Here is a 15,093-nt window from a genome sequence, read left to right as displayed (position 1 = left end):
ATTTATAACGATGGAATTTAGCCATGATATACTCATTTACTTATTTCATTTATACCCCAATTTTCACCTCAAATTAATATTTAATGCAATACATTATATACATTATTTACAAAAGTTATCAAATTAGACTATAGAATAAAAATCTTTGCAAATCTTTAGCGAAGTATGAAACATTCGTTGCCAAACACCAACACCACTGCAACAATGGTTCATAATTGTGGCAAGAATGGGCTATCCTTTGTCTTTTATATGAAGAGGAAGAAAGATGATATCTTAGAAAGCAAGGAAGAAATAGATAAGAGAGAAAGAGAATCTGGATGCCCCATGAAATTTTAGCTTTTGCACCCAGTCACTAGTTTATCCACTCTTGCCCATTATTTGTGCAATCTTCTCCTAATTGCTCTTCAAAATATCATTATGAACAGAAAGGCAGGAGAACTAAAGTTGAGCTGCAAATACAATAATCTCAAACAATCATTCACTAAATAAACTCATTAGAGTACATTGAGTGCACAAAGAACACACAAAGAATATAATGATTTTAATCTTTTAAAGATTAATGCTTCTTAAACAGTTGGCATAATCTTAGCTGTTCCATAATTGTGAAGGCTGTCATATCTTTTCTAGTGCAGTCTTTTTCAACCTCAGCAACTCAACTCAGCAAGTTGACTGGGGAATTCTGGGAGTTGAAATCTACATAGCTTAAAGTTGCTAAGGCTGAGAAACAAGGGTCCTGGGGTCAGCATCTCATGGCATAATTTATATGGTGAAGCTTATAGCTGGCTTTACCATTTAAAGCAGGAGGATTGCAGTGTGTACTGAAATAGCTTTGTTCCTTTACATTTTACATGAATTTACTTCATTTGTTTTCCTAAATCTACTTTGAATGGGAAAAGAAGCCCCTATTTATTCTATTTAGAATTTTGCAGTGCTGTTACAAAGCACACTTATATGCTGAAAACTGCAATATTCTGAATGTTGTGATTCAGTTCACTCTAGAGGATTTAGTTGTCAAAAAGCATATGTAAAAAAAATGAGCACCCTGTTATACATTTGCATAATTTAGGTGAAAACCTACTCAAAAGTACATAATATTAGGAGAAATAATCTGTAAATTACCAATGATTGGGGTGGGAAGAGAAAATATAAAAAGTACACAAATTAAGATTATTAGGGAAACGTCTGTAGGAAAAATGTGCAGAATGCAGAATTAAAAATACAACCTGATTTGGGAGTGAACTGAAAGAAATGCAAACATGGAAAAACAAGAGTTTAAGAATTTAGGGGAAGAAAAGTCTAACTTCCCCATTGTATTGTATCCTTTAAAATGATTGCTGTTTATAGTGTATTACAGAGCACATCCATGAATGCCAACTAGTAGTCAGAAGACAAGATATAAAATCTTTAACTGTACAACACATGGACAGGCTAAAGCATAATTTCAACTGGGAGACTGGAAGCATCCTAGATCAAGCCAAGTTCAAAAAACCTAGTGAATTCCTGGAAGAGTGGTACTCAAACAAACCAATCATCATCAGGTACACAGAGATACACATCATCTACACATCATTCAAAAGAAACAATCAAAAAGCCAAAAAGGAAACAAAAAAGCCCCAAATAGTTCCTCACCAACAATCAACGACTAGATGAGCAAACACCAACACAAGATAAACACTAGACCAACAATCAAGAAGTAAACAATACCCAACCTTATCAAGAGACTACAAAGAAGACTCTCACAAACACCAATGGGGAAAGCCCCTTGTATAGAAAAAGAGAGCAAATGCCATTCCCTTCCAGCATTGATGATATTACCTAGTTTGATAATAAAATGTCTGCAAGAAAAAGAACCCCACAATATTCATGAGCAACAGTTCATGAATAGTTAAAAACAGCAGTAATATCAGCACTGTAATACAATAGCTTTACAATAGCAAAGCCTGCATCCTAAACATTTTTAATAGTAATAATCACTGATTGCATAATAATTGTTTGACAGTTGTTTTGCCTTGCCTCTTGCCAGCATCTGATTGAAAGAAATAGACAAAAGGAGATTAAAGGAGATTAAAAGGAGTTTAATACCAAGAAGAAGGTAGAAAGGAATCATTTTCTTCCCTGTTCTGTTTCTTTATTTCTTTGTTTTCTCTGCTTGTTTTGATTTTATCTTCCAAAACTGTAAAGGGTCACATGGTGCTTATGCAACATTAGAATTAGTGGCAGTCAAGGATGCAGACATTTCTCCTGCCAATATGAAGGACAGAGGGCTTTGTGGCCACCATCTTGGCATTTTTTTATTAACCCTCCCTGCAGATGCCCATAGCTGCAGTCAAAATTACTGGATATAGTTAGTAGTGGTTCTAATTGGGGAAGAGATTCATTAGCAAAATGAATAACAAATGGAGTCATAAAGAGCCAGTTTCATGTGGTGGTTAAGATGCTGGTCTAGAAACGAGGAGACTGTGAGCCTTTCTTAGGCATGAAAGCCAATTGGGTAATTTTGGGCTTCTTTCTTTCAACTGAACTCATAGGACTTTTCTTGGAGAAAATAGGACAGGAAAGAATATTAAGCTTGTTCACTATCTTGACTTATTTATAAAAAAATAAAGGCAGAGGAGAATAATCTAAACAAAAAACAAAATCAAGAACAAAACATTTGGCCCTATATCATATAAATATAGAAGAAGAGACAAAGCTGGAGGGTGGAGTTAAATGTGACATCAGTTTGGAGTCATTCCATTGCTACAAGAGACCCAGTTCCTGCTCTCCGTGAATTCCATTGACCCATATTTAGTGTCAATTCAGCACTGACTATTAGTTGACTAGATTCTTGTGTATACTGGCAAGAGCAAGCCCTTCTGTACCCCATGCACCAGAGGCCCCAAATTTAGTTGTATTAACATGTGAGCCAGGGAAAGATCTGCTGTGAACAATTAATAGCCTCCTTTGGACTTTTGCTTTGGGGATGCCTTGAACAAACCCTTTCAGCTGTCATTTTTGGAGAGACAAGTGCTGAGCCAGCTGGAAAACTGCCCTCCAGTAGTATTGTTACAACTCAGAATTTGTGCAAATCCTTTAGCAAACACCTTCTCATATGAGGGCATGAATGAAGCTGAAGGACTCATTCCTTGCTTCTCATAGTCAACAGAGCTCAGGTTGGCTTGAAAGTAGGAAGAGATTGCCTGTCTTCCAGCCAAATCCAGCCTCCAAAATGATCCAGGTTCTCTTGGTAACTATATGCTTAGCAGTGTTTCCATATCAAGGTAAGATGTTCTCTTTGGTTCCCTTGTTCAGATTCTTACTGCTAAAAGTCTATGACACCTAACAAATTTCTATGATTTGTCTTTGGATGCTGAACCAAAATTTGCTCCACTTCAGTTTCTATAGACTTAGCAAAATAATGCTAAGCAATGTCTCCAGTTAGACTTCCAGCTCCCAAACTTCATTCAGCAAATTGCATTCCCAGAGAAAATCTGGATTTCTGTGCTGTGTCCCACTAGAAAAAGATTCCATTCTTCACTGATAACTGAATAACAAATTGTGTTGTGGATGTGAGAATGGTAGAATAACATCCCAAAGCAACCCAAAACTTCCTTTTCTTTTTCCTTACAAAGGGAGCTCTATAATCCTGGAATCTGGGAACGTGAATGATTACGAAGTAGTGTATCCACGAAAAGTCACTGCATTGCCCAAAGGAGCAGTTCAGCCAAAGGTAAGAAAAAGATCTTTCTTTCATCAACAAATTATTTCTTGTCAGCCCACAGAAATTTTGATATTCCTTTGCTGCCATCTAACGCTTATCTGGATTTTGCATTGCAATCTATGTTCATGCTTGAATTATTTATTTATTTATTAAACAAATTTATATGGCCGCCCAATTCACACAAATTTGAGGAGACTCATGGCAACTTACAAACAGAATTTTCTAATATTAATAGGTTAGTATAACTAATAAAGAGTAGGGAATTACCCAGCTGTACAGGGAAGAGGGATCAAGCAGGGTATTAGCCATGAGTCATTTCATAGCTGCAACAGATCCAGGACTGACATGTTCTCCCCCAACCCCAGGAAATTCCATTAAAGTTTATCTATTTGTTCCAAAGAGAAGGAAAGCGGTCTAGGGAGATTCCTGTATTATAGGCAGATTACAATAAAGTAGTTGATTTAAACTCTACATGTATGTATCTGGTTACTTACGCCTAACATAAATTTACTTTTAATAGACAGCTTTGAGAGATTTCTTCTTCCTTTTTATGTTCTTGGGTCATCCTTCATAAAAGTTGATGGGCAGCTGTGACAGCTATGAAATTATCCTTTCTAGCTTCCCAGAATGCATCATTTTGAAATATAAAAGTTGTGTTTCTAGGTGAAGATGGTATAGTGATAGTGCTTACAGCTCACGATTAGGACTAAGAACCAGATGACTTTTGAGTCAGTCCCTCTGTCCCAGCTCAACCTCATTCGCCAAAATGTTCATTTAGAGAATGAAATCTTGAACTTATGCAGGAAAGTTCATTTAAGAACTTACAGGTCAAAGCACTAGATGAGATATTCTAAATCTCATAAATAGTCTGGCTATGGCAAATTATTTTTTAGATTTGAATTGATACAGGTGTAGAGTTGTTAAGTGGGTGCACATTTTATTTGTCTAATTATCTGAAAAAATAAACCCTGAACTTTTTGCATTTCAGTATGAAGATGCCATGCAATACGAATTTAAAGTGAATGGAGAGCCAGTGGTCCTTCACCTGGAAAAAAATAAGTATGCTAACTCAGAAGTTCTCTTAACTTTATTAGGACAATGTGGAAAATGTATATTCCTGGACACAATCTAAGAGAAATAATAATTGCATTCCTTTGTTTGGAAATTAAATTAAATGTCTCTGTGTAGGAAAAATGGATATAGTGATTGAATATGTTAATTATATCTTACCTCAAAATGAGAATTTTTTTACTCCTGCTCTCCTATGCCACGCTGCTGGACCATAACAATTTTAGACAAAGTTGAACCATTCAAGGTTCATAACCTTCTAACACTTGAATTAACTAGGTTAGTTATGAAATATTGCAAAGATTCAAAAAAGATTGTTTATGCTGCTTCACAGATACCCCGTCAATCTGAATAACATTTCCTACGAGACCTGCATAGCTGTTCAACTTACATCAGAATGTATATGTTCAAGCATGAAAGGCAGGAAATGTCATCTCCTATTAAGGCCCAAAAGGGGAGAAGACCGAAACAAGCCCCAATTTCACTACACTTTTTTTTTTAAAAAAAATGCCCTGTGAGTCTTCTCTGAGGTGTTCCATTTCAACTGTAAATTAAGATATGAATAAAAATATTATGCAAATGTAATCCACCTGACCTATATTTGCATAATAACTAACCATTGAAATGAGTTTTTGCTCTTTCACTGACTCATCTAGCCAGGCCTTAAAAAAATATTGGCAGCTTTGTTTCACTTTGGGGAATAGAAATGGAATGAAACTATTTTTCAGCATAAAAGATAAACATACGGTAGTTGGAAGGGATCTTGGAGGCCTTCTAGTCCACTCCCTGCTCAATCAGCAGACTATACCATTCCATGGCTGTCCAATCATTCCTTGAAAACCTCCAGTGATGGAATTCCCACAACTTCCGAAGGCAAGCCATTCCAACGATTAATTGTTCTTGTTCTCAGGAAATTTCTCTTAGTTCTAGGTTGGATTTCTCATGTGTACAGTAAATAAACCACAAACACCACTAAAAGAAAGTGTGCCATTGTCATTACCCTGAAACCTGTAAATACCATATCGCAGTTTAAATTAGTAAAGCAGCCACTAAACTGTAAACAAGTCTTGGCAAGCTGGTGCAATTTAATACTGAGATACATAGTTGGAGCATTGGGATTGACTGTCTGGCTTTGATTATAAAATGTATTTTAGTTTTGACCAATTATATGTGCCTCCAAATGTATATTGCTTTTATTATTAAGTATAAGCTACAAAGAAATTACCCTATACAGTATGTATCTGTGCATCACTTTATCTTATACTACTGGAATTTCAAAGGTAGCATCTGGATGGTCTTGTTTTGGCGTGGAAGCAAAGCAGGACTAGAGAGGGAAGACCAGCAGGGAATATCTAGACTGGAAAATAGAAGGCAATGCCAAGTGAATAGATGATATCAGGAATGGAAAGTGACTCCATACATTGATTTAAAACTTCAAGAGAGATGCTTCTGTATAAAGGTTCAAGGCATTTATTTCCTTGAGGTTCCTTCAAATTATTCTAAAGTAAATAGAGCTATACTGTTCTCCTTTATAGACCCAGCAGTTCCATGAGATGTTGTATAGACTAGAAAAGGGGTCTTCAAACTTGGCCCTTTTATTACTTCTGGACTGGCTGAGGAATTCTGGGAGTTGAAGTCCAAGGGCCAAGTTTGAAGAGCCATGGATAGAAGAATGAAGAGAAGACACAATACAAAAGAAGACACAATCATTCTCCTCTGAGCCTTGATGAAGAGAATTGCACAGTTTCTTTGGTGTAAATCTCTTTCTTCAGGTGAATCTAGTATGCACTGCCCTCCTCTTAAATAGCCATGGGATTGAAATACCTGCTCCATTCTTTTGATAACAAACAAGATGTTTAAAATGCCATTATATAGAAGTTGTAAATTTATTATGAAATTATCTCAGTCCTACTTAATTCCTGACATAGATATTCTCTTCTTTGCAGAGGACTTTTTTCAGAAGATTACAGCGAGACTCATTATTCCCCTGATGGCAGAGAAATTACAACATACCCCCCCAGTTGAGGTAGGGTCTCACTTTTAAGAGTCTTGCTTTTAGGAAGTAAATTGAAATGAATGTTTGTGCACAATATTACAAATATACAAGAACAAGACCAGCCTACTCAAACAAGAAGGGCTATATACTGTATCTATGAAGTATCTTATATTGATATGTTCTTACAAGGATGTATGGAATGTTAAATCCAGTTTGTTTTACTCATTGAATTATCGTGGCAGTATTTCAATCATCAAGTTCTTTCCTACTGGTTGAAAACCAGCATTTTGGGGAGTTAGTTTCACAAATAGATTTATTATGAGAACATTAGGTTTATAAGATCTATATTTTCATTTTTAAACCAAACTACAGTCTTTTATTTGTAATACCAAAAATGAGAGAAATTCACTTTGCTCCTATACAGAAATCCATATAATCTATTTCATATTAAAATGGTCCAGAACATGGCCCTAACAGCTGCAAAAAATGACAGCACTAACATGCTTCGTGAAGTCCTTGGCTCCTTGTCCTCAAATTGATCTAAACATGCATCCTCTGTCTCCAAAAAATATCTACTTCTGGCTTAGCATCGTCAAAGTTCATACAAATTGTTCCTACTTAGTGTGTAACAGAAATCTTTTGATTTTAATGTCTGCATGGATCCTGCTTCCAGATATTGTTAGGAATCATATCTCTCTGTATATTCTGAAAGCTTTCCTTGTATGAGCTCAAGGAAATAATGATTATTTGGTATCATTAGTAAATGTGGAATTTTTCAGTAAGATTTCAGAATGTTGAACAAACATCAAGTCTGAAAGTTTCTTCAGCAAATCCTGTAGTTCAGCACTAGAGTTCACCTTCAAGAAAATATTTTATATTTTTGTGTTAGTTATCTTCCCAAGCATGTCTTCTGTCCCCCTGAATCAAAATTTTCTGAATAACTGCTGTCTTAATATTTCATTGATGTGGTGAAATACATTGGAACTGTACTTCTGCTCATCAAATCACACCACAAAGCAGCTTTAACCAGTGGAGTCCTCTTGTCTCCCCACAGGATCACTGCTATTATCATGGACGCATCCAGAATGATGCTGACTCAACTGCAAGCATCAGTGCATGCAACGGTTTAAAGTAAGATATTCTCTAATCTTTTATTTATTTTATTAAAAATAATATATTGCTCTTGGAGTTGTCACAGTTAAAATGAAGGACATCAGTTTTTCATGCAAATCAGTTGGGTGTGATCCAAGACTTTGGTTGAATACCAAGAAGAGCTGCTGACAGCCAGCAGAGACACGAGGGAGCTAAATCAGATCTGTCTAAAGGAACTTCCAAGCCCCTGTCTCCTTTACATATAGGAGGTGATGTTACAGGTAGAAAAGATAAGTAGGTTTCAGATTGCATACCTTGCTGGAAAGTGTAGAGGAAGAGGCAAGCAGACTCTTCAGTTCTACCCAGAAACACTTTCTTGAGCCACTCTGCACACCTTCCCCAACCAGCTAGATATCTTAGCCACATAAAGATCCCAAAATTCAGAAGGTCTTTATCAATAGTCAGAATCAATGTCCTCTCAACATCTGTTACTGAAGGAAGACACTGAAAGATCCCCTTTGAACAGAGTCTGTGTCCATGCAGAGAAAAGATGGAACACAGCAGAATAACAACAGAATAATAAAGGGAAAGCAGGATGACCAAATAACAGCATGGAGGTCTTCTAGTCCAACCTCCTGCTCAAGTAGGAGACCTATATCAATTTAGACAAATAGATGTCAGTCTCTTTTTAAAAATCAGTGGTGATGAAATACCCATAACATCTGAAGGTAAACTTTTTCACTGGTTAATTGTTCCAATTGTCAGAAAATTTCTCCTTAGTTCTAGGTTGGTTCTCTCCTTGATTACTTTCCATCCAGTGCTTCTTCTCCTGCCATCAGGTGATTTGGAGAATTGGCTGTCCCACACTTTTTTGTGACAGCCCCTTAAATATTGAAAGACTATCATGTCATTTCTACTCCTTCTTGTCATTAGGCTGAATGTACCCAGTTCCTGCAACCATTCATCATATGTTTTAATCTCCAGGGATTCAGAAACACAGGGAATGTTGACTTAGTTAGTTAAAAATGGGTCTCAGAGCTGAGTTTCATTACCCAACTAGCTAACATCATCAGTGCAGGTTATCTCTGAACTAACAATATTCTCTTCTGTCACTTCTCCATCTCTGATCACCCTTTTCCACATTGTTTTACAGAGGACATTTCAAGCTTCAAGGGGAGTTGTACCTTATTGAACCCTTGAAGCTTCCCGACAGTGAAGCCCATGCAGTCTACAAATATGAAAATGTAGAAAAAGAGGATGAGGCCCCCAAAATGTGTGGGGTAACCCAGAATTGGGAATCATATGAGCCCATCAAAAAGTCCTCTCAGTTAAATCTTACTCCTGAAGTAAGTCTCAAAGTGAATATAGTTTGAGAACCGGGATTCATTTACTTGTTTCTAAAATGTAAAGTAGGAGACAAATTCTTTGGGGGGGGGTGTGTGATTAGATAGAATTCCAAAGGGAGGACACCCCATTTCTAACTTTTTATTCTAGCCATGGTATAAAAGAAATAATGGAAACTTGATGAACATAAAATACATGTTCCAGTCTTATAGCATTTTCTTTGGTCATACAAACATAGTTTGGAGATTTGAATCAAAATGGATTTAAATGAATCTCCAAATCATCTCCACTTCCTAAGTCCATTTTGAAAAGCAGTCAATTTGGATGCCTCTTTTATGCATGCAAAGAGGACTTGGGATAGAGGGAAAAACTGGTTTGAAATATTTAACTGTTTTGAGATGTTTGATAAAACCATTACATAATCTTGACTCCATTTTCCAATTTGATTTGAATCATCAAGTTGAATTGATGGAATGACTGAATCAAAAATGACAAAATGAATCTGGTCACAATTGACCCTCATACTCCCAATATTTTTCCCCTTTACTGAAGAGAATAAAAATTAGAAAACAAAACATTGCATCCAAAGTGACAGTTCCTTCCTTTCCTTTTGGTGGCAAAAGTTGAAACTGGCTGATACATATCTAGAAGTTCAAAACCTCAAGTTTTCTATTAAAATATTAAAGTTGACATGAAACAACAGTTGTTGTTACCATGTAATACCAAAACACAAGTGCAGATGCCACAATTGATTGTGAAATCAATTTGTCTTTTGGCTTCAGTGTTTCTGGCAATTCAAGAATCTTTATCCTCAGCAAGTTGTGGATCTTGTGCAGCAGAGTTAAGAAAGTGACTGTCAGAGAGCAAGGAGAGAAATTGCACTCTGGAATTGGCAATTTGGCCTTGTAGTTCTGTATGCTGAAAAAACAGGAGTACACTTTCCTAGAGAAATAAGCAAGTAACCTTCAGGTCTTAGCATAAGTCTATTTCCTGAGCAATCTGGGTACTCTAGTGGTGGAATCTAACAGGGGAATGCAGGAGGGAGGGGCTCTTTCTCAGGGAAACAAGAGGCAGATCAGCAATGAGTCCTTGGATGGCAGAAAGAAGCCCTGAAGGGATCCTCCCTAAAACAGGGGTATCTCATGGTTACACACAGTGTGCTTTAGTCTGGCAAGATTCCCGTCTATAGGAGAATTACAATAAAGAAACTACTCTGAGCAATTAACCATGTTTTTTTGTTCCTTCTGCCTGAGAAATCTGAAGCACTATTTCAGTAATCATTTTAAAATTACATCAAAAGAAAGGCATAATTATTTGGCCATTTAGAGTGAGTTCAGTGGGTCAAAATGTCTGATTGCCTCCCCTTACCTTCTCTTTCATGTGATATGATTGCAGGCAAGGTCTAATTGATTCCATAGCATGACCACATCACCGTGTTTCTCACGTGATTGGTTGGGATCCTTTGTTTGAGAAAGGGAAGGAAAGGTGAGAAAGTCATTAAAGCATCATTTTCACAGGCTGAAAAACAGGTCAAAGAGAGCAAATTCCTCACTTGTCTGTTCTTATTCCTATTAAATTCTGTTCAGAATTAGGTATTCATATGCACCTTTATCTGTAAAGGTAGGTCATAAATTCCAAAAACAGATTAACTGGAAAAAAGTGTCACACCTTATTAATACAAAGAAAGTGATTTTTATTAAAGGAGACCACTTTTGTTTGTGCTTGAGAATCCATTGCATAATGTACTTTTTCCTCAAAACTTTGTCAGCACTTTCTTTAAGTCAGAAGTCCCCAACCTTTCCTGTTTTGCGGTCAAGTGGGGGGAAGGAGATGGTTCCACGTGAGCAGCGGGGTCATGGGCGCACCCAGTGGAACCATCCCCTTCATGCAAATGGAGCTCACCCACCCATGCTCATTTGTTGGTCATACAAGTGGAGATGTAGGTGCTCACCTGCCACTTCCATGTCCCAGTTCCGAAGGGCTCAAGGCCCAGGGATAAAATGTTAACAAGCTGTCTCCCTGTAAATGTCTTCTTGAAAGAACCAATATTTCTGAAACTTCAAGTATTTTGACCAGAGAGTAAAATAAGCACTTTTCTGATTATCTGATGATGACCAGCGTTCTTATTGGCTGCTGGGAACAACATGTCTAAACAGTCTTTTGTTTATTGTTCTGTTTAGCAAGAAAGATACTTGAGCATCAAAAAATACATTGAGCTTGTCATAGTTGCTGACAATGTAATGGTAAGTATCCTGGATATCTCTCCATTTTCTTTCTGCATTGAGCACAGCATTTTTTTCTGCCTTTTTTAACATGGGCATTTTTGAAGAAATTAACAAACATCCTAACTGGCTTTCTCTTAAAATGTGCTTTATCATAAACTTTCATATTTTTTGTTATTAGACCCAACCAACATTTACAAAATTAAGAGACATTTGCACATTTGTTCTTCCTGGATACCATCTAAATTTATTTTTATCCAGCACTGGTTAAACAGTTCTGTAAATTGAAGAAAAAGATGCATAGTGAAGAATGCTTATCTCACACATCTCTGAACATGGAAATATAGCATCCTATTTAGAAAAGCATTTCAGTAGGCTGACTAAAATTTTCTCCAACCAGGAAAAAAGCCCATGTATGCTTCAGAAAATTTAAGAATCCTTAATATATTAATGGCACAAATGTAGATTAGAAAATCAGAAATCTGCTTGGATAAAAACTATTATTACATCAGCAAATTCAATGATCCTTTCATTGATCTGTTCTTTCTCTCCCTCCTTCTTCCTTCTTCCTATAATTATGATCTCAACTTTTTTTGTTTTTTCTGTAGGTCATGAAATACACCAGCAATTCAACTGCTATAAGAACAAGAATATATGCATGTGTCAACATTTTAAATCTGGTAAGAGGACATGGCAAATATTATTTTGCTTGTTGATTTTAAACTTCTTTCAGCTCCAGACCACACTTTCACTGTGTTCGCACAACATTTAACCAAGTAAAGAAAGAGAAAAGATGGATTTTTACAATAATGCTAATTTTTGTGGCTTTGAGTGAGTTAAAACTAGGTCATTTAGCCAGCTGGTGATCCAGCATGTGAGGCCATCCCAGAAAATGGGTTAATTCAGTAACTAGGTTAATAAGCCTCTTATGGGAGTACAGCCACTGTGTTGGGAGGATGCAGATCCGAAAGTGTTGCAAGAATTCAATCAGAACTATATCTGTAGCTGGATTCTTTCAGGCTGTGGTTAATGGTTCTGAACTTGGAGATTAGAAAGAGATGGACAGAGTCAGCCTATTCCAAGCTCAGTTGATTATGAAACTGATCCCTGAGAAGAAACCTGGAGAGAGGAAGTCAACTTGACTTGGATTGTGGTACTTAGGAGGAGATACGCTCATATTGCAGTCTTCTATTCACCTTGTTTACATTTTCACTGTGGATGATGAGTTAGAAACAGGGAGAGAACAGGAAGATTGATGAGTCAATTCTCCTTTTAGTCCTCCTAGTCTTCTGTTCCTGTTTACAGAGAATAATCACCTGCTTCTTTTTATACTGTTATTTATTTCTCCTGCTTAATACATTATTATTATTCCCCAATATATAGAGTCCTTAGTGCTGTCTGAGCTTGGTGGTGTCCTTGCAGACATTTCATTATCTGACTACTCCACATGAGTAAGCAAAGCCACAAACTCAGAGCACCCAGGACTTCAACCTTGAGATCCAGAGATTTCTCTTCTATTGATGCCTAGGTCTGTTTTTTTTAACCTGCCTATAGAAGCCAATGTCGGTTGCTTTTTAATCAAGGTTTACTTGTGTTTGAGTTTCTGATTGATGCCATGTCCACCTGACAGATTTACAGAGCTTTCAATATTCATATAGCACTGGTTGGCATAGAAATTTGGTCCAACAAAGATTTGATTAACGTGCAGTCAGCAGCAGCTGATACTTTGAAAGAATTTGGAGACTGGAGAGCGGCAGATTTGCTGAAGCGCAAAAAACATGATAATGCTCAGTTACTCACGTAAGTCTCATTGTGGGGAAAGGGAGTGGGGGTGGCCGGAGTGGAGGGTTATGGGGAGGTTAGTGCTTGCACAGAGCTTCTGCTCTATGCTCTATGCTTTAAATCATGTGTGAACTATGTTACCGGGTCAAAGTCAACCACTTATTTTTTGTAGATGACAGATGGTTTTGAAAAATCGTTGAAAGATTGTAGGTCAAAAACTCAGCTTGATTTCATTTCACCTAGATTTAAAATTGAAATCAAATGATTATAAATAACCCCACAGCTAAATTGATAGACAAAATCTATTAAATAAATATGTATTTGGGGTTTGCATAGTTAATGGAATTAAATTAACCCAAATGGCCTTAGAAAACATGCTAACCCTTCTCCCCAATCTAATTCATGCTAACACCAGCCAAACTCACCCTATAATGAAAGTGCATCCTGAATATTTTTAACAGACCTGCTTAGTTAAACGGCTTCTGAGACTAGAGCCTAAAATGAATTCTAACATTCTGAAAACTGGTAGTAGCTGAGGATGAGACGAGGTGTTTGCAGAAAGCCATAGTTACGTCTGCCCTAAGACTACATAACGTGCTTCTATCTTCTATCAATTTTATCCCCCTCCCTTTCTTTCTTATAGGGCGATTGACTTAGATGGAGTTCTAGGAGTAGCTCATATGGCCAGCATGTGTCACCCAAAGCTTTCTACAGGAATTGTTCAGGTTAGTAGAAAAGATACCTGTTATCTATTTGTACTCAAGTAAAAACTTATATATAGGCAAAACTTCTTTACAAATGAAGTTTCTTCTTATTTTTGATCCATGTCATTTTCATCCATATTTATTTGTGGATTTGACATCTCCAGGTCCTGCCTCAACTGATGGCATTTTGGCACAATGCATTCTAGACATGTTGTAGAATGAGCTTTTTGTATGCAATGAATTATATATTAGAAGAAGACAATATATTATAATGTTTGTGGATCAGAAGGAGTCAAACCGTGCTCTAATTGGCAAATGAGCAGGCCAAATCATGTTACAATACTTCCAGATAATGCTTCTGAACAATATTCTTAGCAATCCTAATGACAAACATGAATCACCCTTCTTTCATTCCAAGAGATTTAGCATCTAGATTGTATATGACTGAATTATAGTATATTGAGAAAATGAGAGAATACTAAATCTATTAAAAAAAAAAAACTCCAGTATTTTAAGATCCTGCAAGAAAACCATATTAGTTAAACTGATGCTATGAATTTATTGAGAAACAGTAAACTTAATTTTTTGTTCACGTAGAAAAAATGGAAATACATGGCAATAAACAAAACTTAAACAACAAATTTCATAAAGATTTGTTTCTTAATAGCAGAGTTAGGATCCTAGTAGTATGAGGTAATCCTAAGCCTGTTTGCTCAAGAAGGTCATTTTATTCAGAAAGACCAACTCATTCTTAAGTCTGTTTAGGATGGCTACCTTCAATATTCTGAAAATGTGAGCTTGTAGCAAAAGACACTGAGTAGTTTTTGGACTGAAGTTGCCTGTAAGTTTTAGTAACTGAATAAATGCAGACAGCAAATGGATGCATAAGTTTTGATCTCCTGAGCTGTAGCTTCTGGCTTTAAAGTTTCCTTCTAGATATATTTGTTTATGTTCTGGAGTTTTGGTAGGCATACATACATTCAGAAGTGCTAGAGGTATCCTAAACTGGTCACTTAGTCACCAGTTTTAGCCACTTAGTGCTAATAATAATTGGATTCACTTTCAGTTTCTTGGTGGAGTAACAATAAACAAAGTGTTCTCTTTCTTTTAGGATCATAGCAAACTAGATGTTATGGTTGCAGTTACAATGGCCCATGAGCTGGGTCATAATCTGGGCATGAATCA

General features: G+C 36.6%; 2 protein-coding genes across 2 annotated transcripts in view; both read left to right on the top strand.

Moving 5' to 3' along the window:
• LOC120312895 (zinc metalloproteinase/disintegrin PMMP-1-like) overlaps nt 1-15,093 on the top strand; it is a 52,554-nt gene that overhangs the window by 21,961 nt on the left and 15,500 nt on the right. The window lies entirely within an intron of this gene.
• Nucleotides 3,089-9,075, top strand: LOC120312897 (snake venom metalloproteinase BITM02A-like). The gene is made up of 6 exons (XM_039354204.1): nt 3,089-3,260; nt 3,612-3,709; nt 4,689-4,759; nt 6,715-6,794; nt 7,819-7,895; nt 9,010-9,075. Exons 1-4 carry the CDS (start codon nt 3,104-3,106, stop codon nt 6,791-6,793), a joined length of 405 nt encoding a protein of 134 aa, XP_039210138.1. The 5' UTR covers nt 3,089-3,103; the 3' UTR covers nt 6,794; nt 7,819-7,895; nt 9,010-9,075.

Source organism: Crotalus tigris, unplaced genomic scaffold, assembly GCF_016545835.1.
Source record: "Crotalus tigris isolate CLP2741 ecotype Arizona unplaced genomic scaffold, ASM1654583v1 scf7180000018549.3470463, whole genome shotgun sequence".
NCBI classification, from domain to species: Eukaryota; Metazoa; Chordata; class Lepidosauria; order Squamata; family Viperidae; genus Crotalus; species Crotalus tigris.
The sequence above is the reverse complement of the archived record's forward strand: the minus strand, read 5'-3'. Positions and strand labels throughout refer to the sequence as shown.

What these genes read in the sequence shown, in the direction of transcription:
- LOC120312897 (XM_039354204.1), top strand. Translation starts at nt 3,104, where the DNA reads ATGAAGCTGAAGGACTCATTCCTTGCTTCTCATAGTCAACAGAGCTCA. An exon ending in AGCAGTGTTTCCATATCAAG is followed by an intron (nt 3,261 to 3,611) that starts GTAAGATGTTCT and finishes TTCCTTACAAAG; the next exon opens with GGAGCTCTATAATCCTGGAA. An exon ending in AAGGAGCAGTTCAGCCAAAG is followed by an intron (nt 3,710 to 4,688) that starts GTAAGAAAAAGA and finishes TTTGCATTTCAG; the next exon opens with TATGAAGATGCCATGCAATA.